Source organism: Colletes latitarsis, chromosome 10 (genome assembly GCF_051014445.1).
Source record: "Colletes latitarsis isolate SP2378_abdomen chromosome 10, iyColLati1, whole genome shotgun sequence".
Classification (NCBI taxonomy): domain Eukaryota; kingdom Metazoa; phylum Arthropoda; class Insecta; order Hymenoptera; family Colletidae; genus Colletes; species Colletes latitarsis.
In genome coordinates, this window is record NC_135143.1 from 10,341,756 (window position 1) to 10,366,393 (window position 24,638).

At 40.3% G+C, this 24,638-nt stretch overlaps 1 protein-coding gene across 1 annotated transcript in view; it reads left to right on the plus strand.

Moving 5' to 3' along the window:
* The window catches only part of LOC143346388 (uncharacterized), a 48,319-nt gene extending 24,585 nt beyond the window's left edge, over positions 1-23,734 (plus strand). Inside the window, exons 3-5 of the mRNA XM_076774443.1 lie at positions 818-1,012; positions 11,433-11,590; positions 20,459-23,734. Of these exons, the coding sequence (XP_076630558.1) occupies positions 818-1,012; positions 11,433-11,590; positions 20,459-21,007 (902 nt within the window). The 3' untranslated portion in view covers positions 21,008-23,734. The remainder of the gene's footprint in view (positions 1-817; positions 1,013-11,432; positions 11,591-20,458) is intronic.
* Positions 23,735-24,638: the final 904 nt, after the last annotated feature.

Consider the following 24,638-nt stretch of genomic DNA (forward strand, 5'->3'; position numbering starts at 1 on the left):
CCAAACAGTTTTACAAAACACCAGTGAAGCAGATTCCTTTCTGCGCACCCGTATGTGAGATAACTGCTTGAAGGGTTAAATATTGCTGTATAATTTAAACCATACGTCCCATAATCCTATAATTCCAATAGAACCAATGGTAGAAAATTTTTTTTATAAATGTAACGAATAATATGACAAGAATTTCATTCGAAGCCAACGTGAATTTACAAGAAAACTAAACCCAAACGAATCGTAAACTCGAAAATGAAAGCATTTATAAATTACACGATTCGAGCTTGGTGCTTGAAAATAAAAGTTAAAAAGAAATTCTCTATTCTTTTGCTTTGACTAATCGAGTTAAACCAATGATAGAAAATTTTTTTATAATCATAGTTAATAAATGTAACGAATAAACGAAGAATTGTCCACAAAAGACAGGAATTTCATTCGAAGCCAATGAAAATTTATAAGAAAGTGGCAATTAGTTATTTTATTTCAATTCCGAAAAAAGAACCCATTCTATTGGAAGAGGTTCAATTTCCAGTATTATACCGTGGGTTTGTGTCGCTCCGAGCGGGATTGAATGCGATAAAAGTGTCGAGGCTTGAAAGTTCAAACTGTTATAAAAGTTTCTTGTAGCCGAACTTCTGAAAGGAAATTTTCGCAAGAATTCTGTTACAATCGATTCTTCTCTTTAATATGTATTCGCCAGTTGTTAAAATTCTGCCTTCTGTCGGAGTTTCGTTCGAAAAATTCTCCGAACCTAGGTGGAAACTTTCGAACATCGAAGCTTGTTAATTCGCCGATTTTAATTACCGAAACGCATTATTTCCAGGCGCTGAATGGAAGCTCCTCACGGAGGACGAGAAACGGCCGTTCATCGATCAGGCGAAAAGGTTACGGGCACAGCACATGAAGGAACACCCCGATTACAAATACAGGCCCAGAAGAAAGCCGAAAACTTTGCGGAAGGAGGGCTATCCTTACAGTATTCCGTACCCCAGTGTGCCCATGGATGCGCTTCGAGCCGGTAAGTCAGCCTTTTCAGCTGCACAAAATTATTACCGTAACTTTGCAACGCTGAAACTACCCGCTGGGAAACACACTGCCGCAACCAACGACGGGCAAACTTTTATTCAAACTAATAACACCAACAGCAATTCATTCGTGACGTTTATTCGATCGAGCAATTAAGTTTTTATTTAACTCGTGTCTTTTTCTGAATAAGAATTTTCAGTAATTGACAACAAGTTTTTGTTACGCGTGTAACCCACGTTCTTTAGTTTTCGAGATATTTACAAAATGCTTTCCTTAGTGTTACACTGAATTTGCAATGGCTACCAACAGTGGCAATCAAATTTGTATAATAGCTGGACCGAACGAAAAGGGACGTTGGCTGCGTGGGTGGATGGGATCGTATCATTTTTTTTTACACGTTGACCAAGCCAAACTCTAAATCATTGTATGAAGACTAATATTGTTTTGGTAGTAGTGGTTAAGTTTTGTGCAGAGTTTTACGAATATCTTGGAAACGCTTGTACCACCAGTTACGCGACACTCTGTATAATAAATTTGTATTATTTTCGTATTTAACCACGAAATTACACCAAATATATCGTTCGAAGTAAGACAATGGAAGGATGCCGAGGGCTGACATCGAACCAAGCCCCAGAGGTCTCATATAATAAATTCAATTATTTCCATATTTAACCAGGCGATTACATTTCTCGTCGATATTCCATTTTTCCGAGTCCGGATCGATCGGTAGCCTCAGTTTTGTCCGAGTCCAATCTCTCTCGGAGCCATAATTACCAAAGAACCCGGGAGTTCCTCGCAATTATTTGTCCCGGGTTTGGTCCGTTATTACGATATCGTGGAAACAATGCGATTATGGTACGAAAAGACAAGGCGGAATCGATCCTCGCGGATCCAAGAGAATGCCAGGGGACTGAAGGTGTGTTGCGTCAGTTGCGGCGAAGCACAATGGCTAAAGAACAGTTCGTCTGGTAGGGCTTTGATATTCTTATCTTTTCGGCTCGCGTTTCAGCCGCATTGTTGCCGGCGATGCCCCCCGGGATCCGTGGTCGGAAGTCTTATAATGGCGATTTCTTCGAGGTTCGCCCCGACTCTCGTTTCCTCTGCCATTTTCTCGAGCGTCTCGTTAATGGTTCACGCGTTGCCCGTTTCGCGTCAAAGGCCCGTTCCTTCGCGCCTTTCTGTCACCCACCGTCCAGTTATTATCGCGAATATGCACTTGGGCAAACAGTCGACGACGAACACTTGCGTTTGAACTGCGTTCATCGATTACGTCACAAGTTTGGTCAGTTTTTCTTGCCAGCCGCGTTCCGACTGCTCCGTCGTTTTTCGTCTCTTCGCTCTCGTGGGAACGAAGGGCGTGTCTCGATCGCCAAATATTAACCGTGACAGACTCGATCCGTACGTGGTTGCCAGGCCACATTACCAGACGAGATGATAGCATACTTCGCTAATTTGTATATTTAAAAAGATAAATATATGTCGGAATCCATTAAAAAGTTTTGGTTCTCAAATTGAATATTACTTCACGTTGTGTAAATAAAATAATGTTGGCCCTAATCGATACCTAAATTTAATGGATGCAAAGAATGCCATCGGAAACGTAAACGTGCGTCCTGGTTGGCGTTGACGTTTGGATGTGGCCTTTGAAGGTAGTCGAGTTGGTTGTCTGGTTACCGAAACGTTTGAAAGAAGAAATATTCGAAGAAGAACGGAACAGAATTAAAAGGGTTTCCAGACGGAAAGGACGTTTGAGAAAATTACAAAAGAAACCCTGCAAAGGACTCATCCGTTTTCGTTGAGTATTCTTGTTTGTTAGTAACGTGTGTGTTCCAGTTATTAGTTGGTCGTTTATTTAGTTACAAGTTTCAAACAAAATGAAAAGAGTGACACGACAAAGGCTTGGTCGCCCGAGAGGAGCTGATAGAAGTAGTCCAAGAGCAATGGCTGTTGAAGTGGTTTCTCCGATATTATACAGGGTGTTTGGCCATCCTTGGGAAAAATTGTAATGAAAGATTCTAGAGGCCAAAATAGGACGAAAATCAAGAATACCAATTTGTTCATGAAGGCTTCGTTAAAAAGTTATTAACGTTTAAAGTTCCGCCCGTACAGAATTTTTTTCTCGAAAATGCGCAGGATTTCGAGGGCATGTCTATTCACTAAAAATGATTGTAATTGACCCCTGCAACCAAAGTAATTTTTTTAGAACGATTTGAAATTTTTTTTTTTTCGTCGAAGAATTAGGCACCTACCCCCTGTCGATTTTTCTTGAAAATTCGTTTTTGATTTTTAGTAATTTTGTTTGACGCCCTATAGAAAAGTTGTCTAATACTTTTTTATAGGTACCCATGAGCTCTACTTCAGAAAAAAGTTTCATTGAAATATATTCACTATTATAGGAGTTGTAGCAGTTTGAAAATTGAACCATTTTTATGGGTTTTTTCTAACATTACGGGGTCAAGGAACAACTTTTCGAATATTTTTATAATTACTACATATTCTACACTAAAATACGCAGCGTTTGGCTTTTTGAATATTAAAATCGTCCAATCCGTTCAGAAGTTATGGTGTTTTAAAGATTTGCATGAAATTTCCGGGGTACATTTCTGGCCATACATTATATTTTCGTTTAAGAATTTTTTTCTCGAAAGTGCGCAGGAATTCGGGGGTATGCCTATTCACCAAAAATGATTGTAATCGACCCCTGCAACTAAAAATAATTTTTTTAGAACGATTTGAAATTTTTCAATTTCGTCGAAGAAGTCCACCTTCCTGAATTTTTTTCTCGAAAGTGCGTAGGATTTCGGGGGTATGTCTATTCACCAGAAATGATTATAATTGACCCCCGCAACCGAGAATAATTTTTCCAGAACGATTTAAAGCACGTAAAATTTCAGGGGAATCATTCATTCATGATCAGACATTATATTCTCGGTAACGAATTTTTTTCTCGAAACTGGGTAGAATTTCGAAGGTTTTTGTATTCACCAAAAATTATTGTAATTGATCCCCGCAACCAAAAATAATTTTTTCAGAATGATTTAAAATTTTTTAATTTAATTTTTTAATAACTTTTTAATGTGTGTTATTTTGGCTTCTAAAATCTGCCATTCAAATTTTTCCCAGGGGTGGCCGAACACCCTGTATATTTTACACGCTCTTGCGAAGTCGATACGCTAAATCTTGCATTTATACAACGAGGAAGAGAAACTAATGTTAGCAGTAAGTGACGTTGGTCGGACAAAACGATAGAACTTTTGAGAAATAATACTTTTTTATTTCAATTTAACCCCACTTCTTAATAATTTGATTTTTACTTCGTTTACTGTTTCGAAGTGACCGTCCAATTTCGATTTTGTTAATTCGTTAATTGATAGACGTCGCAATTTGTTTCTCGTCCCCTGTTCATTCACGAGCGCTACGCCGCATTTCTGTAGCACAACCGAATAAAATTATTAATTCCGGCAACGGCGACGGCCCGATTAAAGCCGGAATTTATTTCTACGCCCACGCGACACCTCGAAAAGTGATCGGTAATCCACGATTTATCGGTCGTATTCCGTGTCCACTCTTCTTATCTTTTTACTCTCTTCTTTATTCCCCTCCTATCTTCGTCTTCCGCGAATTTTTGGTCCCTTTACTTCCTTTTTACGACACCGGTACTTTGTCCGATTAACTTTCTGTTAGAATTCGGAGTTTCTTGCACCTACAAATTTCCGTGAAATTGTTTAATAATATTTCTTACAATATTAAAAATAACAGAGACATGAAAACATTTCTGAGCAGCTTTTAACCCCTTGAAACACGATTTAATTTCAAATAATTTGTCAAACGTATACTATTTAATTTTATTCAAATTTGTTCGTACAAGGAATGGCCACGAAAAAAGAATAGATTTGTTTTACGAATATCTCGTAAATATAAAAATGTGCTGATTTTAATTTACAAGACTTGATGACGAGTGAGTAGCCTCACGATTGTGAAACTTGACACCAAGAACTTGTAACGAGTCAGACTCGTCATTGTACGACAAAGGATTAATTAGACTATCACTATATTTACATACTTTACTTCGACTGCTTAAAATTTTGTAAGCTCTAAAATTTCTACTAATTAAAATCGCTTTGGTCGATGTTGCGTCTCAAGTCGAAAAAACATGCGATTTTTATAACGCAGCAAAATTCGTCCATTGTAGCGCGATGGGTACAACGATGGGTCCGGCGTTGGCCCAGACATGGCCATAAAACGTCGTTGTGCCCATATTTGGGCATAGTCAAGGACTTTTTCGCAGTGGAATTTTCCACGACCCCCACGCGAGCTCATCCCTGCGCTTTCCGACAAGGGCGGTTACTCCGACGCCTCCGACTAACACATTTTAAATCCGAGTCTCTCTGGTATCAATATACAATATCACAACGCAATAAACAGTTTCTAATCACATTACATCAGTCTTTTAATAACTTGCATATCAATTATTTTTTTTCACGCGACTCCACACCATTAATTTGTTCGTGGAGATAGCGCGTCGATCTAGTCAATTTAAAATTTACACCTATTACTATTCTTCTGAACCGCACGTTTCCAAGATTTTCAAGATAAAAATCGCTTTACGAAAATTAACTCTCGATTCTATTCCCAGTTCTTCCTGACGCCCTACGCGAACCCTTTTTCTCTCTCTCTCTCTCTCTTTCTTGTGACTGTTGGCGAACACGTTCCCGCACAGTGGCACGCGCATAAGACAAGCGCGTGGGTGGCTGGGATAAATTATCGGCTTAGGCTGGAATTTCTGACCGCGGTTTCCGTTCGCTCAGATAGTGACTTAAGCGCGTAAGTTAAGGGGAGACCGCCATTTCTACTTTCGGTCGCGTTCCTACTTTCGTCCTTTCCTTATTCGCGATAAATAGCGTCGCTGTTTCGAGATACAATTTAGTATTTACTTGGGGGCCCCTATCCACGATAATAAAATTAATCCAGCGATGCATCGAACGCGAATTAATTTAAACGAACGATATTACAAGGGAGAAAGAGAGAGTGTTGCTACTATACAGAAATCGAAAGTTGTCAACGAACCGAATTAGCTGTACTACCATAAGTATAATATATTAGATGATGAAGATCGAGAAAAAGAAACACAGAGACAATGTGATTGTTAAAAATCGTTAAGATGAGTTTCTGGAGGGGATTAGGCGCGAATATCTGCACAGTTCATCAACAACAAGGAGCATGTCTCTCTTTCTCCACAGAACTAAAATTGTAGAGACTGAGGAATTCATAGAAAGTGGAGTTCGATCGGTTCGGTTTCTGGGAATAGTTCAGACTTTGGATCACTTTTGCGAAGCGATAGCATATTTTTCTGAGCGGGTAGATGGTTCAGCAATTACGATACGATCAAACACGGATGTGCGTAGTACTTTGCATCCAAAGGACCCGCATGGTGTTGCACAGAAATGCCATTGCTTTCAGAACGATGGCGAAAGACCCATAGATCACCATTGTATGAAACGAAGGTTTGCTGTATTTATCAGTTAATAAATTAAGGTTTAGAAACACGCGTTTTCTAGGACTGCCTAATAGTTGAAAGTTAGCTAGACGAGTCGTCGAAATTATTATTAGTATCACTGTTATCATTCCGATTTTATTATGCAAATATAAAAAATTTTTATCAATTTTTTTTTAATCCATTTACAAAAACTAAAATGTAATAGATTAAAGAGTACGTTAATTGTGAGTAATGGTATCGGTTGTTACAATAAGATAAGAAATTTAAAAAAATTAATATTTTTACTAGAGACAATAAGAGTACATAACACCAAATATAAAAGTTTAAATAAAATCAATTTTAGTTTTCTTATTATACTGGGTGTTCTGCCACCCCTGGGAAAAATTTCAATGAAAGATTCCAGATCGCCAAAATAAGACGAAAATCAAGAATATCAATTTGCTGACAAAGGCTTCGTCAAAAGGTTATTAAAAAATTAAATTAAAAAATTTCAAATCATTCTGAGAAAATTATTTTTGGTTGCGGGGATTAGTTGCAATCATTTTTGGTGAATACACATACCTCCGAAATTCTACCCAGTTTCGAGAAAAAAATTCGTTACCGAGAATATAATGTCTGATCATGAATGAATGATTTCCCTGAAATTTCACGTGTTTTAAATCATTCTGGAAAAATTATTCTCGATTGCGGGGGTCAATTACAATCATTTTTGGTCATTAGACATACCCTCGAAATCCTACCCATTTTCGAGAAAAAAATTCGAGGTGTGAAATTTTTCGACAAAATTAAAAAATTTCAAATCGTTCTGGAAAAATTATTTTCGGTTGCGGGAGTCAATTACAATAATTTTTTTTAAATAGACCTACCCCCGAAATCCTACCCACTTTCTAGAAAAAAATTTAGTACGTGCGAAACTTTAAACGTTAATAACTTTTTAACGAAGGCCCCATTAACAAATTAATGTTCTTTATTTTCGTCTTATTTTGGCCTCTAGAATCTTCCATTAAAATTTTTCCTAAGGGTGGCCGAACACCCTGCACATTAGTTTTCGTGGCGGAAGAAACACGCTAATATTCGTAAGAAACGATGAAATGTGCTTCTTAGCTTAGCAAACTGAACTGTGCTGTCCTTTGTAAGACAAACAAAGCGTGTTGCTTTTCGAAACGCATGTCGATATATTGACATTAATTAATGCAACGCTTCTAAACCACTCTTATGTAACAAGCTTCTTCCATCAAGCGGCGTCGATGTTTCTTCGAACGAAAAACTAACCAAAATAACCCTCCGTCGAAAACTCGAACGATAAGGGCGACGATTACGCAGCGGACGCGCGTAAATTTTTCGGAATCTTTTGTCGCGATCGCCTCCCAAATGGATCGCTTTTTCTTTTTCCTTCTGAATTTATAATCAGAATCGTAGTCACGTGCTTCCGTCGAAGAACCCCGGGCGCAATTGTACGCGACCTCGCGCGTAATAGCGCCGTGGACTAAGACAATTCGATAAATAATGAGCCAGCGACATGTTTATGCTCTCGCGTGCATAAAGCCAATGAATCGTGCTCACGAAGCGCTACCCTTCCGCGCCGAAGGGAATTATTCGACGATTTATACCGGAGTCCTTCCAGCTCCGATCCACGAGATACAGCGCTGTGTACGTTGACTTTTGACCCGTGTTTTCGAAAATAAACGTAGGAGCCGTCGCGTGACCGCTTCATTTTTTTTTTTCGAACATTAATTTACTGCTGGTCTCTGCGTGGTTTTACGTTTTTCACTGTCGTCGTTTCTTCGCAGGTTGATCGCTACAAAAATGTAGGTTGATTCGAACAATTCAACGTTCACTTTTAACCAGCGCTACTCAAAATAAACGTTAATTCATTCTTGGTTGTATCTGCAATTTTATGTTTTATATTTTTCACTGTCGTCGTTTGTTCGCGGTTTGATCGCTACGAAAATTTAAATTGATGGTCGACTTAAATAATTTAACATTTACTACCCAGTCAGTGATATCGAAAATAAACGTTAATTTACTTTGGTAATTTTACCAAAATTACTCTTGGTTTATCCATAGTTTGACGTTTGACATCGTTCGACACAAGTTCAGAAATAGTTTGTAACGAACGTTCCGAGAATAACGAAAAAGTATGAAGATAATCCTCTCTTTTCTTAGGGATAAAATTACGTTGGATATAAAACTTCCCAGTTGAAAATCGTTGCGTTAAAGTACCATTGACCAACGCGAAAGAAAAATTCGAAGAGAATCGTGCGTCTGACTTTCTGACTTGTCGGTTCTCCAGCCCCCAATAATGGTCCCCAAACTCGTCGAACGTTCGAAAAAGTGAACTCCAGTTAACTGGAATCCAATCACTACAGAATCTCGATAAATTCGTCGGAATCGAGATACATATTCTGGTCGCGGCGTCGATTTCGCGCGTACTATTTGTTCCCGCGCGACGGGCAAATGGAAATTTCGTGCATCGATTATTCGTTCGCCCTCCGGCCCCGGGGGCCATTCACGATCATAATTTCGCGGCGATTGTTCCGCCCTCCCGTTTTTCTTTGACCCGCCAAGCCGCGGAGAAATTCAAAATTACGTAATCCAGTACGAGGCGGGAAACAATGAAAACAATGAAGAGGACGGAACGTCAAACAAATCTGTGTAAACCCTGACGGAAAGGGGGAGGGGGCGTGTGTGTTTATGCGAGGTCTCGATCCGTCGAACATCTGTTGTTCCCCTCTGTGATTCTGCGAATAAACTTTCGACAAACAAAAATAAGACGAGCGTCGATTATGTAATTGACTTGAATCAGGTTGTTCTTTACGATCCTTAGGAATTGAAATGGTAAGTTTGGAGGAAGGAGTTTGTCTAAGATACGAGCCAGTCGCTTGGTTAGGAATTTGTAAAATTAAATATTGAATATTTGTTCTTTCTGTAGGATCGATTCTTATAAAGTCTGTGAACGATGGTGTATATTCAGTGCTCGTGAGATTAAGATTTTTATCCTAGAATAGATGGTCGGTCGAATACTTGCGAGAAAGGTACAGGCTTAGTGTATCCCTCTGTTGGCGAGTGCAGGAAATGTCGTCATAGACTCTCTATAACTCAAAATGGATTTGACTTTTAAGAAACATGTTATGGTAAAATATTGATTAACGCTGATAACGAGACATAAATTGATAAATAAGATCAAATAAGTACAATCTTCGAACGAATCTTTTAGATGTTATTACATACTACTGACTGATTCTTGTCTGACCGTCTTATTCTATTTGTCGTCCGTTCTAGAACATGTGCACAATTTTCTCTCATCTTACGGTTTATTATCCATACTGTACATAATATTAGGTTCGTTTATTATTCATACCAGCGGTTCTCATCCTTCTGTTTACCACAGAAACCCCCTTAAATAATATTTTCTTTTCTTGCACCCCTAGAACTTAACTCAAGATTGAAATACGTAACAGAAGTTAAAAATATATATTTAAGACACAGATATCAATAATATTAATAGCAATACTCAGGGGCTGTAATTATTATAACTAAAATAAAAAAAAGTTACAGATGTTTAAAGCTCTAAACTAATACATTTTACAATAGTATTTTTAAAACATTCTGTAAGACATATGCATCTCCAAAGTATGAAAAGTATTAAAGCGCAAAAAAGACTTCCGAATTCTTTTCAGATTGGGGGAAAACATTAATACTATTCGTTTCAACGCGTCCATATGGCGTGTTTTTTTTTTTTTTGTATTAATTCCATAAAGCTAAGACCACGGAACGCGGCGGTTACAAAATCGCGCAATTAATAATCGCGTGAATTCTTCGTTGTCGGTCATAAATCTCGCCGCCAATCATCCCCGACCTTCTTCCAAGGACCGAACCAGGCACCGAGCGACGTTTCTTCGTCACCGCAGAGATTCACGACGCTTCGACAATGGAGCTTCGTTGCTATAGGTATTCTTTCGCCGCGTTTCCGTCGTTCGACGACGATGATCGATAAGCCGGCGCTCTTGCACGCGGAGGAACGCGCGGCTCTCGATATTAATCTCGACGAAAATGCCCGCTTGTTCGGTTAATCATTGGCATTGTCGATCGTCGAAAGGTTGAAATCGAAGATGAAGGAACGATCGCCTCGGTCGATTGCGTTATTGTCGAGCGTGCATTTAGGGAAAACGGACCGTGCTTGTCTCGCGCTCGAAACACGCCTGTCAATGTTACTGGCACCGTGTGTCCTGTTTGTAAACGTTTCAAAGCCAAATTTCAACACGATAAAATGTTCGCCAGCGTGTATAATAAAACGTACAGACTTGGTCGCGACCCCTAAATTCGTGGTTTCTTTACAATATTAAGTGTAGTCATTTTTTAAACTGTCCATGTGACATGTGAAAGTTGTATGAATTTTAGTATCCAGGGGTTAGGACACTTTAAAGCATTCAAAAATTACTCACATTTTAAAACAACAGAAAGAAAGGAAACATTTGATACAAGTTTTGTGGCTTATGAACCATAAGGAAACAGTGTTGATTATCATTTTAAATACTATTTGTTTAGGCTTTTAACAACATCTGAGCTTTTTTTAAATGTGCAGAGAATTTCTAACAAATGAGATTGCCTGGGAGAAAAATTCGAACAATGCTCTAGGTATTATCAAAATGGCTATTTATATTTGACTCATCGAATTTGTACAAAAATTGTACAATGTCCAATATATATTATAGTAAAGGTATCTGCAAAATTTCAAAGTAATCAAGACTTCGAGACAACGAAACTGAATGTTTTCAGAAGTTAAAAGCATCCTCGCCTCTAAAGAGTTCCAAGTGGAAAACTGTAACGTTCGACGCTTCGGATTGATAAATTTTATAGGATGCTTAATTTTCAACGAATTGGAAGAATGATGTTTTTGAATGTTCTGTTACAGGAATGGCTGGCAGTATGGGACAAGCAGGAATGGGCTCGTATTATGGTCCCGCCGCGGCTTACGGTTCTCTTTCTGCGGCCAGCATGGCGGCAGCGGCGGCCGCGGCTGCCCAGCAGTCTGCAGCGGCGATGTCCGCGGGCCTCGCGGCACCTGCTCAGGTGAGTCGACGTTTCTCGTAAATAAATACTCGTTTCGCTTAACGAGAGCCATTCACGATGCTCGTGCTGGTTTCTCGTAACCCTTTCGTCCATAGCGCCCTCGGGCGACGTCGAAACTAGTATTGCAACCTGCCGAATTTCTCCTTATTTAACTAATTAATAGTTCCAGTAATTCATTTCAGTTACAATATTCGGTAAACATCGTTTGTATACTTTGCAATTTTATCACTACTCCATTACTGGTTTAACGGTTGTTGTTTAGGAATAGAATAGAAGATGAATATTAATAAGATTTCACTCACCACTATATTAGCATTCCTGCGTACTTACAACATTACATTACGTATTAGCTCCATATAATTCTCATCAACTCATCCCACCCACTCTTGCCGATCTGCATACTCTCTTAATACATTACTTTACTCGTTCGATAAAAACAATTTCACAATTGGAATTACTCTAGAGTCTCAAGAATTATCCTTAACAGACTTATTTTAAGTACGTACACAATGTCGAAATATCTACAGAAAATTCAAATTTCGTTTATATTACTCGAGTACCTATAAAATGAGTAAGACTGAAACAACCATATTCGTTGAATTTGTTGAATATACATTACTACATACCAAAATACATAACCTCACTCATTTGATAAAAACGATCTCACAATAGGAATTACTCTAGAGTCTCAAGGATTATCCTTAACAGACTTATTTTAAGTACGTACACAATGTCGGAATATCTACAGAAAATTCAAACTTCGTTTATATTACTCGAGCACCCATAAAATGGGTAATACCGAAAGAACCATATTTGCTAAATTATTTTAATACACTGCACCATATCCTTTTTGTTTCTACTATAAATTCGTTAAATAACAAATCGAAGAGAAACGCGCGAATATAATTGCAGCCCTATCGAAACGATCGCTGGCGCGATTTCCGCATCGATCTCGATCGCCGCCCGCGGCGCGAAGTGAAACGGAAGGTGACGCGAGTTTCCGGAAGACACGCCGCGTTGGATTCCGAGTTTTCTTTCTCGGTTAGATGGCAACGACGCAGAACGATAAGAAGGGAATAGTGGGTGTCGGAGGATTGCGACAAAGCGGACGGAGTTGCGCGGAATTTTAATTGCGCATTGTTAGGCGAAAGGTTCGTTTTAGTTTATCTCGTGGTCGGATTCGGGGCACGTTGCATTTTCTTTCGCGAAACGGGGCACGCTCGTTTGCACAATCGACGCTCGCGGTACCGTTAAAACGAGGAAGCGTTCTAACATCGACGACAGATAACGTTTCGAACAACGGTCATAGGGATATTCTTTTCCGCGGGACAATAGCTGGAAACTTTAAAATCATTAAAGAAAAGAAAGAAGAAAAGGAAACACGCGTAGATAGAACTTAAAGTCTTAAAATTCATCGTGTGATTTTGTGTATTAACCGACTGTGGGCCTATGAATATTCAGAGTGCAATTTTTTGTGCAATTGTGCAACTAGCGTTTGTTTTTTTTTAAATTAGTTTACCGGTTCTTTGATAAAAAAATTTGGCGAAGGTACAAAACAAATTAAGATGGCAATGGTACCAAACGATGCATATTTATTCTTACAATTATTCCTAGCACGCGGAGTGTTATGGCAGATATTCGTATCCCTTATTAGACATTCCGTTCGGGTCATACAATGATTCGTTAAAACGCTTGGTGTAAATAAACCATAGCTCTTGCAAACTTCTGAATACCATTAAGGATACTGTAACATAATAAATACACTATCGAAAAATATAACGAATATGAAACGACCGATATTAAAATTTATTTGCCGCGTTATTTTGCACGATCAATTTCAAATAATTGGTATATGTTATTTAAAGATTTCTTTAATCAAACAGTCGTCTACTCCACTCATACTTGACATTCATCCATTTTTACAAGAACAATTTACAAAATGTTTTAATTTGATATTCGTCGCTCGACATTTTAATTACCAAAATTTTACGTGTTCGCGGAATAGACGAATTTGGTTACGATCGAACAGTTTCGCGGCAAAGGATTGACCGTTCTCGTCGAAAAAGATTAAGAAGAAACGACCGTTAGGACGACAATGCACGATTCAATTGGAGAACGGGGTCGGTCCGCCGGAGAAAGGGGAGCATCGACGATTGCGATTTGTCAGACACGAAAAATACGTAAGACACACTCTGGAGGGACGAGCGTTATCGAGATGCCGACGGAAAAGAGCCACCCACGCGGTTATTCCTTTCGTGTCCCTATTCAGCGGAATTTGACGTCGAGAGACCCGATCGGGGAATCTCGAGATTTATCGCTGCATTCACGCGTCTCTTTGGGATCGCGTCGCCCCGACAAAATTTTATTAATCTTTTTCAGAGCCGCGAGTCCGCTCGTCTATTTTTCTTCCACTCGGATTAATCACGGCCGATGACATTTTACGATCTTCTAAGACGTTCCGCAGACAGAATATTGGGAAACAAAGACCGTTGTCGGAAGTACACAGTCTATAATTTGTCCAAAGAGGCTTTGTTTCATCTAATCTCGAAAGTAGGGCAAAGTGTAGAGGAATATAAGAACGATACGTTTTAAAACAGAGGATCACGTATGAATTTAATATTTGGTTAATATTTATATAGTGGGTTTGAAAATTGTAGCAGAGAAGGATATTGGAGTAAAATGGGGGAGGATTGAGACTCGAATTCTACGACTATTTTAATATCAATGAACTCAATTAATGAAATTATTCGACCAGAAAAATTCAATGAAATGGATCTACTCCACCCTTAAACGAGCGACGATTATTCCGATGATTTACCTGGATGACATAACAGGATATAACAGTGTTCTTCTTTGCGTCAGAGATACCTCAATTTCTTATGTTTCCTAAAAGCACTTCTATTATAAACAGATAGCAATCTATATCTCTTTTGTTTCCAAATCGACAATAATAAGATTCCACTCTATCAAATAAATCAGTCTATATTTAAGATTCCAAGCCGTTAAAGTAGAAGTTTTCGAACGAGAAGCTGGAAACGATGTCGCCGATCGAGATTCGATCCTCCGGCAAGGTTCGCTAGGCTAGATCGTCCGCAGGGCCCGAATGAAAGCGAGGGAACGCGACAGGGGTAAAAAAAAAAAAAGGGAGATAGATCGCTGATGAGAAGCAGCAGGAGCAGCGAGAGAGGATATAGGAAGAGAAAGAAGAGGACGATGCGGAGGACGAGCGTAGGTACGTTTCATTCGTTGTCGCAACAAAGGGGCCCCCGGGTGGCTTCGCAAACAGAAACCGGAGACCGTGGTCTGTGTATGAATTTCCGCAGCTGGGTACGGGAGACAAACAGATAGCTAGTTATTTCTGCATTCAACGGCTGAATGGCCGACGCGTCTGGAACGACGCACCGACGCGATACAGCACGACTATTATTGGCGAACCGGCGAGCACGAGCGAAGAATTCCAACGCGGTGCTGTTATCGTCCCCTTGGAACGAAACGGCATCGTCATCGCCGTCACGGGGCCCCCGTCATTGCCACTGCCCGTTTCGGGGAGATCCACCGACTAGAGACGATCTATGCCGGAGATTATTCTTGGATCGCTTCCTCCGATGGGACGCTACATGTTGTTATCCGACGAGGAGTCTCGAAGAGAAAGAGAAGAAAACGTTCGCGGATCCTGATAGACTCGTTCGAAACGGATAGGATTAGGAAAGATTAGGTCACGACCACTCTACCGAGCGCATGCATCCGAGGATTTGAATTTTTCAAGTCTTAGAACACGAATTATAATTAATATCGCGAAAGGAATAGGGAATTTATCGATAATATGCGAACGCTCGATAGTCGTATTCGACGTTAATCCACCTGCCAAATGAGGAACTACGATATTCGTGTTGGAATCTTGTATTTACGATGGCCGGGTGAACGATCTCCATCCGGTGGGTTTTGTCGCGAATTTATGAATATTCAGGAAATGTCGACGTTGATCTCTTAAGTATGTTATTGAATTCCTATCGAGGTACGTTATCAGATCCTTACAGTATGTACGGAGTAATTTCCACTGATGTTCCGTCGAATCGGAGTCCTGTATTTACGATGTTCCGTTGAATAATATCCTTTTTTTAGAGAAACGCGTATAATTTATTGATAATTCTCGAACATTTAAGAAGTGGTGACGTTAATCTCCCACGTATGTTATTGGATACCCGTCCAAGGTATATTACTAGATTCTTGCAAACGTACGAATAACTTCGTCGGTGTTCTGTTAAGTTTGAATCCTCTATTTATGGCGTTTGGTTGAATAATTTCCTTTCTGCGAGTTTTCAGAGGAGCACGCGCAATTTATTAATAATTCATGAACATTTAAGAAATGGTGTTTGACGTTAATCTCTTACGTACGTTTTGGATCCACCTGCCGATGTACACTACTAGATTCCTTTAGACGTACGAGACGTTTTAAAAATGTCCTCTCGAGTTTTAGTCCTGTAGTTACGGTGTTTTCTTTCCGTGAATTTTGCTTGCAAGCGCGCAGGGATTTGTTACGAATTTATGAACATCTAGGAAACAGCGTTCGACGTTAATTTCTTATGTTTAATATTGAATTTGTCCAGGAAGTATATTACAAAGATTTTCCGTCGAGATAGAATCTTGTATTTATGGTGTTCAATCGAACTATTTCTTTCGTGAAAATCTAATGTTCGCTACTTTTTCGCTCGATATTGTTCGCCAATTCTTGAAACATAAGACTAATCAAACTTCGTGAGAAAAAGAAGTTTAAAAATGAGGAAGAAAAAGAGCAGATTGATGATCGCTGGTGAATGTGTTCTAAATCAGCTTCCGCTATTTTAAACTTTACTAAAAAAGAAACTACGTGTGTACTTAAATTTCTGAACGATTCTAGAATCTGTTGAACAATGCTCTCTATTTCACTCATTCCTAGCATTTTTGTAATTCGATCGAGCCTAATAGAGATAACAGCAATTTTCTGTATACCTCCCTCGCTAACGTTCGCGTGGCGACGAACATTATCCGACAAAATAGTGTCGAGTGTATAAAAAAAATAAAATGCCCCAGTCGGCTGCTCTGGGCGTTACAGTGGTCGTCGTCTAGGCCTTGTCAGGCAAGACTTAATTATCGTGCACCAGCACGGTGTCGCCGTTCAAGCGTACAATAACGTCGTACCGTTTCTCTTCTGTTTTCATTCACAAAAGCGCCTATTCTCCGTGCTGCCATGTGTCGTCGGAGACGGAGAGAGACGAAGGGACCAGGCAGGGAGAAACAGAGACCAAAGCGGAAAGCTAGAACGAAGGAGAGAGATGGGTAGAGAAAAACAGAATGCGGAATGTCTTTTGCTAGGAGCGCACTTTATTTTCTAAATGGCTCCTCTCCATTCCCCGGGCCAGAAAGGTTGGCTAGAGCGAGAAAGTCAACCGGGGCCATTGTTGCAACGGCTCGTCAATATTTCACCCACATTGCCTCCTTATGGATTCGACTTGGAGTAATGTCGCTGGGAGAGCCCGGAGTCGATTGAAACGTGGATTTTGTTCTTCGGATTTATGTGCATTCTACCCCCACGGTGCAGTTAAAAGCAACTTTCCTGGAGAGTAATCTCTCTCTCGTTGGTACTTAGAAAGTTTCCGTAGTAAACTTCGTGGTCATTGGGAAGTATGCAACGAATCGTTTCGGAAGATACTTGGGTCCACGTTATTGCGTAACGTCAGTTTTCTTCGTTCTCGTCGATCGAGGACCATCGCTGTCTAGACTGTCATTTTTTCAATTCGTTTTGTAATTTTTTTTTACTCGTGCATTATAGAGATATTAAAAATTATGATTGCCGTAGCTTCTCGTTTAATGGCTCTTCTAAAAACGATGCCAAAAATGGTGAAACTCTAAATTCTGCATTTCGTGTTCTACAAACTCTATTTTTTTTGCACATTATGAACGACAACATATATCATATTTAATCTTCTTCCCGAGTTGAGACCATTTTAATACTCGTCGATTCTTAATCGCAAACTGAGCTAGTGTAATTGATTCTAGTAAACAGTTCTGTGCGCAATGTTCTGTAACACTGTGGCTGGTTTAATGGATTATTAACGAGTCAATCTTGTGGTAAATTTATCGAGTGGGCTTCTGTGTCATGGTTGAGTATCTCACAAAAGTGTGTACAATGGGATCTATGTTGGGTATCCCACTGGCTGTATGGTTACACTGGATAATTTTAATAGAGACAGATTTTGCATTATAATGCAAAATGTCTCCGAGTAGAGTGGTTGTGGCTAAATGAACAGATAGCAATTCGGCGACTGAACGATCTATAACATTTATATTGAAAGGGACTAGTGGAGATTCAGTGGGCGATCAAGAAACGAATTGGCAACGATACAGTGATTGGACGTCGAGTTTGAAACGAACTGATCAGGTTTACAGAGTGTATGTCAAATAGAATAACGATATAGAAAGAAAACGATAACGATTTAGACTCTGAATGCCCAACATATTACCGACACAAAATTGAACCGAAGTTTCGTTATTGAAGCGGTAGGAGTTGCTCAGGCTTCCAAGATCTTTTTAATGGGGGAGGTTTTAAAATACAAAATGAAATATCTTCAAAAGTTCTGAGTTCTCGATCACCCTGTTTTACACTTTATAGAGAGTTATAGGTTGATCCAATCGCGATAATCGCCTCATAGAGTTTCATTAAAAACTAAGATACGTCGACACCGTTTCTTTGTCCGTAACTCGAAGAAATATTTAATAAATCGAGACGCTGGTACGTTCGAAAATCGGTTCGTAAACCGAGAGAGTTGCCCTGAGCGATAACTCAAAAGATCGATGAATCAAATCGCTAGTAGCACCTGTGATTCTATAAATAACACGAAACTCCGCGACCAATCTGCGGCATGTTCCCAAGCGTCGAGGAATGTGAGAAACACTTAATTTCCGGATCCATCGTTGGCCAGCGTGGCTATGTCGGGACGGCGAAGGTCCGATTCGCGAGTCTCGCAGGAGGATTTTGAGGCGAGAGGAACCGAGCGGTAATCAATTGGACGTAGCCAGAAGGAGAGACGAGCGAGGCGGCTAAGACTGGATGTAAATCATCCGGACAAAGCCGCTTAACGATCCGACAAAGGGTCCCGCGCGGTCCTCGTCCACGAATTATAGAATCGGGAATACGCGCTCTCTTCTTCACGAATAACCCTTTCTTTCCTTTTTAAGTATTCGTCGCGGTTTCACGCGGCCGGACCTCCGTCCTTTTCTGGCTCGTGGCGATTTTCGTTGGTACACCGTTATGAAATTTATAGCCATTGGCAGCTTTGTCCTCCGGATAGAACAAATCTCCAAGTGGGTCTGCGTCGTCGTCGTCGCGGATCCGGCGATTTCGCGATTTGCAGACCGGACCGAGTCGAATGCGTTCCCCTCGGTGGCGTTTCTTTGTGCCCGTGGTTCCGAATAGCTCCTATTTCGGAACCTCTGCCGCGCGAGCTCGTCCTTTTTGCCGTATGGATTTATTAAAATTGATTGGCGGCCGGGAAACGTGACAAGGGATCCATTAACTCGAGGTGGAACTAGAATTCAGGGAGGCAGTTTCGTCCAGGGAGTGCGAATTAAGGCTTTATTTGTGGATTAATTTCGAATAAAATATGTTACGTTCGTGCGTTTCAGATACTTGCATGCGTATCTGTGCATATTCCATGGAAATCAGCACATAAATCACATGAAAGAAAATCGACAAGGGGGTAGGTGGACAAATTCTTCAGCGAAATTGAAAAATTTCAAATCGTTTTAAAAAAATTATTTTTAGTTGCAGGGGTCAATTGCAAGCATTTTTGGTCAACAGACATACCCCCGAAATCCTACTCAGTTTCGAGAAAAAAATTCCTTAACGAAACTATCATTTCTGGCCAGAAATGTTACCCCGAAATTTCATGCGAATTTTTAAAACGTCATAACTTCTGAACGGATTGGACGATTTTAATGTTTAAAAAAGCAAACTACGCGTATTTTGGTAGAGAATATGTACAAATCGTAAAAATATTCGAAAAGTTGGTCCTTGACTCCGCAAAATGAGAAAAACGCCATAAAAATGGTCCAATTCTCAAACGGCCACAACTCCTATAATAGTGAATATATTTCAATGAAACTTTTTTCTGAAGTAGAGCTCATGGTTACCTATAAAAAAGTATTAGCAACTTTTCTATAGGGCGTCAAACAAAATTACTAAAAATCAGAAACGAGTTTTCAAGAAAAATCGACAGGGGGTAGGTGCCTAATTTTTCGAAGAAAAAAAAAAATTTCAAATCGTTCTAAAAAAATTATTTTTAGTTGCAGGGGTCGATTATAATCATTTTTGTCAATATACATACCCCTGAAATCCTATCTATTTTCTAGAAAAAAATTCGAGAAGGTGCAGGAATTTTTCGGCAAAATTAAGAAGTTTCAAATCATTCTGGAGAAATTATTTCTCTAAATAAATAATAGCATCAAAACAGACACATGTAGTTTCATTAAACAGGGCCTTCCTCTAATTATAGAAGATTTTGGCCCAAACCTAAATATCACGAGCCAGACTCGCGAACAGAAAGTCAGCCCAAACGTAAACATCTCGAGCTAGGCTCGCGGACAGCAAATCACGATCGTAATTGAGTTTTAGTTCCTATCAGTACGCCACAAGAGTTGGTCACGATTCTTATAATGTCTGTTACAAAACAGTTTAGCATCAGTCTGGTCTGTTTACCGCGCGTTGACGCCTACCGTTTGGGTCCGGATTTGGTCGAGCTAAATGCCAGGGGAAGGGGTTAATTTGAGGTTGTGTTCAGAGTGGCTATCGAACAAATATTATAACTCGACCGTTTCTTTTGTATGTTCCAGGTGGTGAGCTCGATGGATGCGATGAAGTATTCCATGGAAGCCGACAAGTACCGTGCCGCGTACATGCCGCCCAGCACCCTGACGATGAGCATGTACTCCGACCCCAAGTACCTGGACTCCAGTCCGAAATCGTATCTGGACCGGAGCTACCTGGACTCGGCGAAGGCCTATTTCGAGCAGTCGAAGCTCTACATGGACCAGAAACAGACGATAGCCGACTACAATCGACCCAGTTACGAGCACAACAAGCTCTACGAGGAGTCCAGCCCCGGTAGCGTGGTGGGCGGAGGCGGTTCGACGAGGTCGCCGGCAGCAGAGTCGCCTGACATGAACAAGCAGCACGAGAGGACTGAGCAAGGTTCGTCCAGCGCGAGTTCCACGTCTACTTCCTCGGCCGCGAGTCCCGGGGCGAGTCTACCGGCCTATTATCCGGGCCCTGTTCAAAGTAGCGGCCTGCTCGGACCTCAGATGAGTCAGTACAGCGGCTACCAAACGGCTCCCGCACCTGGAAACGAGTCCTTCCGACGACCGTTGACTGTCATCTTCTGACCCGACAGAACATAGCTCTGATCCATTTTCGAGGAGCAGTTGCCCTAGAATCCGGTCCGAAAGCGTCGCGTTCTGGAGGTGTTTGGGTGTGAAGCATGTTGGCTGCCACATCGTTGAAGACCTAGAGGTTGTTCGATAAAGGAAACAGGGTTTTAAATGGTAAAGAACCGGAAGCTACCATTCGGAAAGAAGATGATCGCGGGGTAGGAGGCTTCCTTGTTCTTGTTTATGTTTACAACGAGGGAAGTTGTTTTGTAAGTCATGGAGTAGGACGAGGGAATCCTTGAGGTATCGGTGTTAGCAGTCTGTGCGAGCCTTGGAACGGTGTAAGATCTTCTCTGCTTACTAATGTGGTTAAATTGCTAAACAGTGGTACGTACAGTGACATCGGAGTAAATGGTAAAACTGTAACTTGGAGATTTAAATTTGAGTTGAAGGTAGTCTACACCGAATCGAGCCAACGATTTCTAAAAAACGACGCGACAGACTTAGACGAAAGCTCTCGTCGCGCGTTAGACCAAAGGATATCCTGAATCCTAAGAGCCTGTCAAGGCACACCGGAAAGAACGAACACCTCACGATTGGGCCACGGCGATGCGAAAACAGGGCCAGCAACGGTGCACATCGTTGAAAGTAACAACGAAATCGAAACTCTCCGTTCTAATCACCCCCGGGCGTGGAGTCTGACGCAACGATTATTTATCAGACATAGGTTTCGTCGCTCGAGGACGAAATTATAAAGAGAATTGTACATAGTCCCTGTGTAAATAGTGTAGCAAGGATTATTATCGCGCACGACGCTCGAAAACGGTTTTCCTCCAGCCCCTGACCCGACGTCCCTTTGTATCCTGGTTCCTTCCAAGCATTCCAGTTCTCGACGTTCGTTCTCGGGATCTCTCAGCGATCTTCCAGGTCACCCACGTCGTTCCAGAAAACCTCCTGCTTCGATCGTCCTCTTCGTCGGTAGTCTTAGACCCCCGTTCTTCCACCTAAACGACGCGATGCGATCGAGGCGATCGAACGCCTGTACGTCTTTTAAACTACCTAAGCGACGCGAAAAATTATTCGGCGATAGATTCTGTGTTCGTCGAACTTTTTACATTAGGGATGTGTAGCTTAGAACTGTCCAGAAAGCGACGGATTTGGACGAAGTCCGAGATTTATCGGGCTCTGCTCCAATTTGCCGGTTTTTTAATTATTTGAGCCTGAATTTAGTATTTGTACTTCGTCACCGATTAATTTAGGCAACTGGTCACCTGGGGATTGTTCACCTACACTTTTTCTATAATGTTCTATCTTGATCTCAATTATTCTAAGAACTGAAATTTCGTGCCATCTCATATCTTTCTCATATCTTCAACAAATCCACAATTTCGACGGATAGTTAAGCCATAATATACGATCAGGTTATCAATTATCTTCACGGTCAGTTTATTTTTTTTATTTTCTTTATCAACATCGATTCACCATGGATCTTGAAATTTTCCAAAGCTCTGTATTCGTGACAATTTCATGAAACTTGCACAGAAAGATCTTTCGATTTTCTTTACAGCCTTAGGTGTGTATACGCCCCCCTACGGGTCGAATTATTTTCTCCGTAATAACCTTACGACATATACGTGGATATTTCTTCACAATTCCATTGTTGCAATATCTAACCCTCTACTGCACAATGTGGTCCATCAAAAATCAAATAAAGACAATTCCCGTAAAATTGACATTTTCCTGTAGAATCTGATAATCGTTACGAGTATTTCTTTTTTTCTCTTTTATTTTTTGTTTAACGGGGTTCAGTTATAATTGAAATTACACAAGCGGGACTGTGGCCCGATGGTGCGATTTTTTAAGAATGAAATTTTGTTCGATCGCGTCGTTTAGGTGAAAAAACGAATTTAAAAGTCTAAACTCGCGTTCGTGGCGTATTGTTTGGAACTCGAAGGACGAGTGGTGTTTCTCGCGACCGGTACCGGAAAGGATAACGCGTTTTCCGCGCGAACGTTCGAATCGTAATCGTTGTATATAGATTCCCTGTACCCCGGTCCCCCAGTTCGTCTTTTCCTCACTTTCTTGTTTTTCCACGGCGATCGTTCGATAATTCGCCCGACGCGTTCGTCCCAACCCTCCCCTCTGTCCTTTGATACGAACACGGCGCGACGAACGTTTGTTCGTCGTTTTAACTCGAGTTAACGAGTCCTCGTAGCTTATTTATTGCCTTCGAATCTTTTGTTTTATACGTTGATCATCGAGCGAGTATCGCCGGGACTCGAAAGTCCCGCGTGAAAACGTGCAAAAGCAACCGGTGACGCTAGTAAAACTTGTCCATCGTCGGAAAACGCGTTTGTAAAATATCGTTTTTCGCTCTCCGACTCTTCGTTCATTTTCGTTTTTTGTTTGTTCCCCGTGAACGAAAATACTTAGTACTTTGGCGGTTGATTTTCCTTGTTTTGTTTTTTTCTTTTTTTTTGTACGTTCTGTTGAACGATACCACGTGAGAGAGATTTTATAGATGTTTCGCGAGAGTGAGAGTGAGAGATAGAGAGAGAAAGAGAAGAAACGTTGTGAGAATTTAGGGAGCTTTTGCGAAACGTTCACACACCCCGCTGTACGACGTGTAACCTTTGTATTTGTATCGTTACGATAAATCTTAAACTGTACCGATTATTCGAGTATTACATTTAAAGCGGCAGAAGTAACCTATAAATATTGTACTGTAAGTGAGAAAGCAAAATAAACGTTAAGTATTATCCTTGGAAAGTGGCCCGAACACCGTGTAATCGTTCGTCCGACCCCTGTCTCGTTTCCAGTTCGGTTTGTCGTGTCGAAGCGTATAAATTCGATACATTCAAAACGACTTTCACTTCAGCCTGTCCCTATTTCCAGTTCTTTCGTTCCATCGCTCTTTTCATAGATGTTATAAACCTTTGACCTATTTTTTCATGTTTTCTTGGCGTTTCTTTGTCGTTCCTCCTGATTGCTTCCCATACAAATCTTCCATACATACCTTTCCAACTTTTACCTTTTCTATCGAACCACCGTTTCCAAAGGTTTTGTAAACTGCTGTTGGAAAATAGTGTTTTTCTTTTATTTTAGACCACGCTTTTTGCGTGGCTTTACTAACTCTTTCGTACATATTCAACATTTTCTACGGTTTCGCCATTTTTTCTAAAGGTCCCCTAACCTTTTCGTTATGTTTTATTACTTCTTGAATCAGCCTTTATGAGTATAGTTTTACTAAACCCGTTTTACATTTTCAATGTTTTAATTCAATTTTAATTACTCCTTTCGTAGATCTTTCTGTTTTCAACGTTTGTCTTTATTCTTGAACGATCGTTTGCATAGGTTTTGTACATTTTTCAAATCACAATACTTTCTCTTCAATTACCTTTGCTTGGTTTTACTAAACCCTTTCAAATATAAATTTTTATCAAACTTATTTTAAAGTATATTTACAAAATAGTAAGTTCCATTTCACTTTCAATTTTTATATTCAAAAATTTGCAGATGGGCAGATAGCTACAAGGATCTAGGAACAATAGAGTAATATCAAAAGGGTCATTATACGGAACAATTTTTATTTATAATTTTATATTTTGCTACATAAGTCTAGCAAAAATTTCTCCTTGTTAAGGTG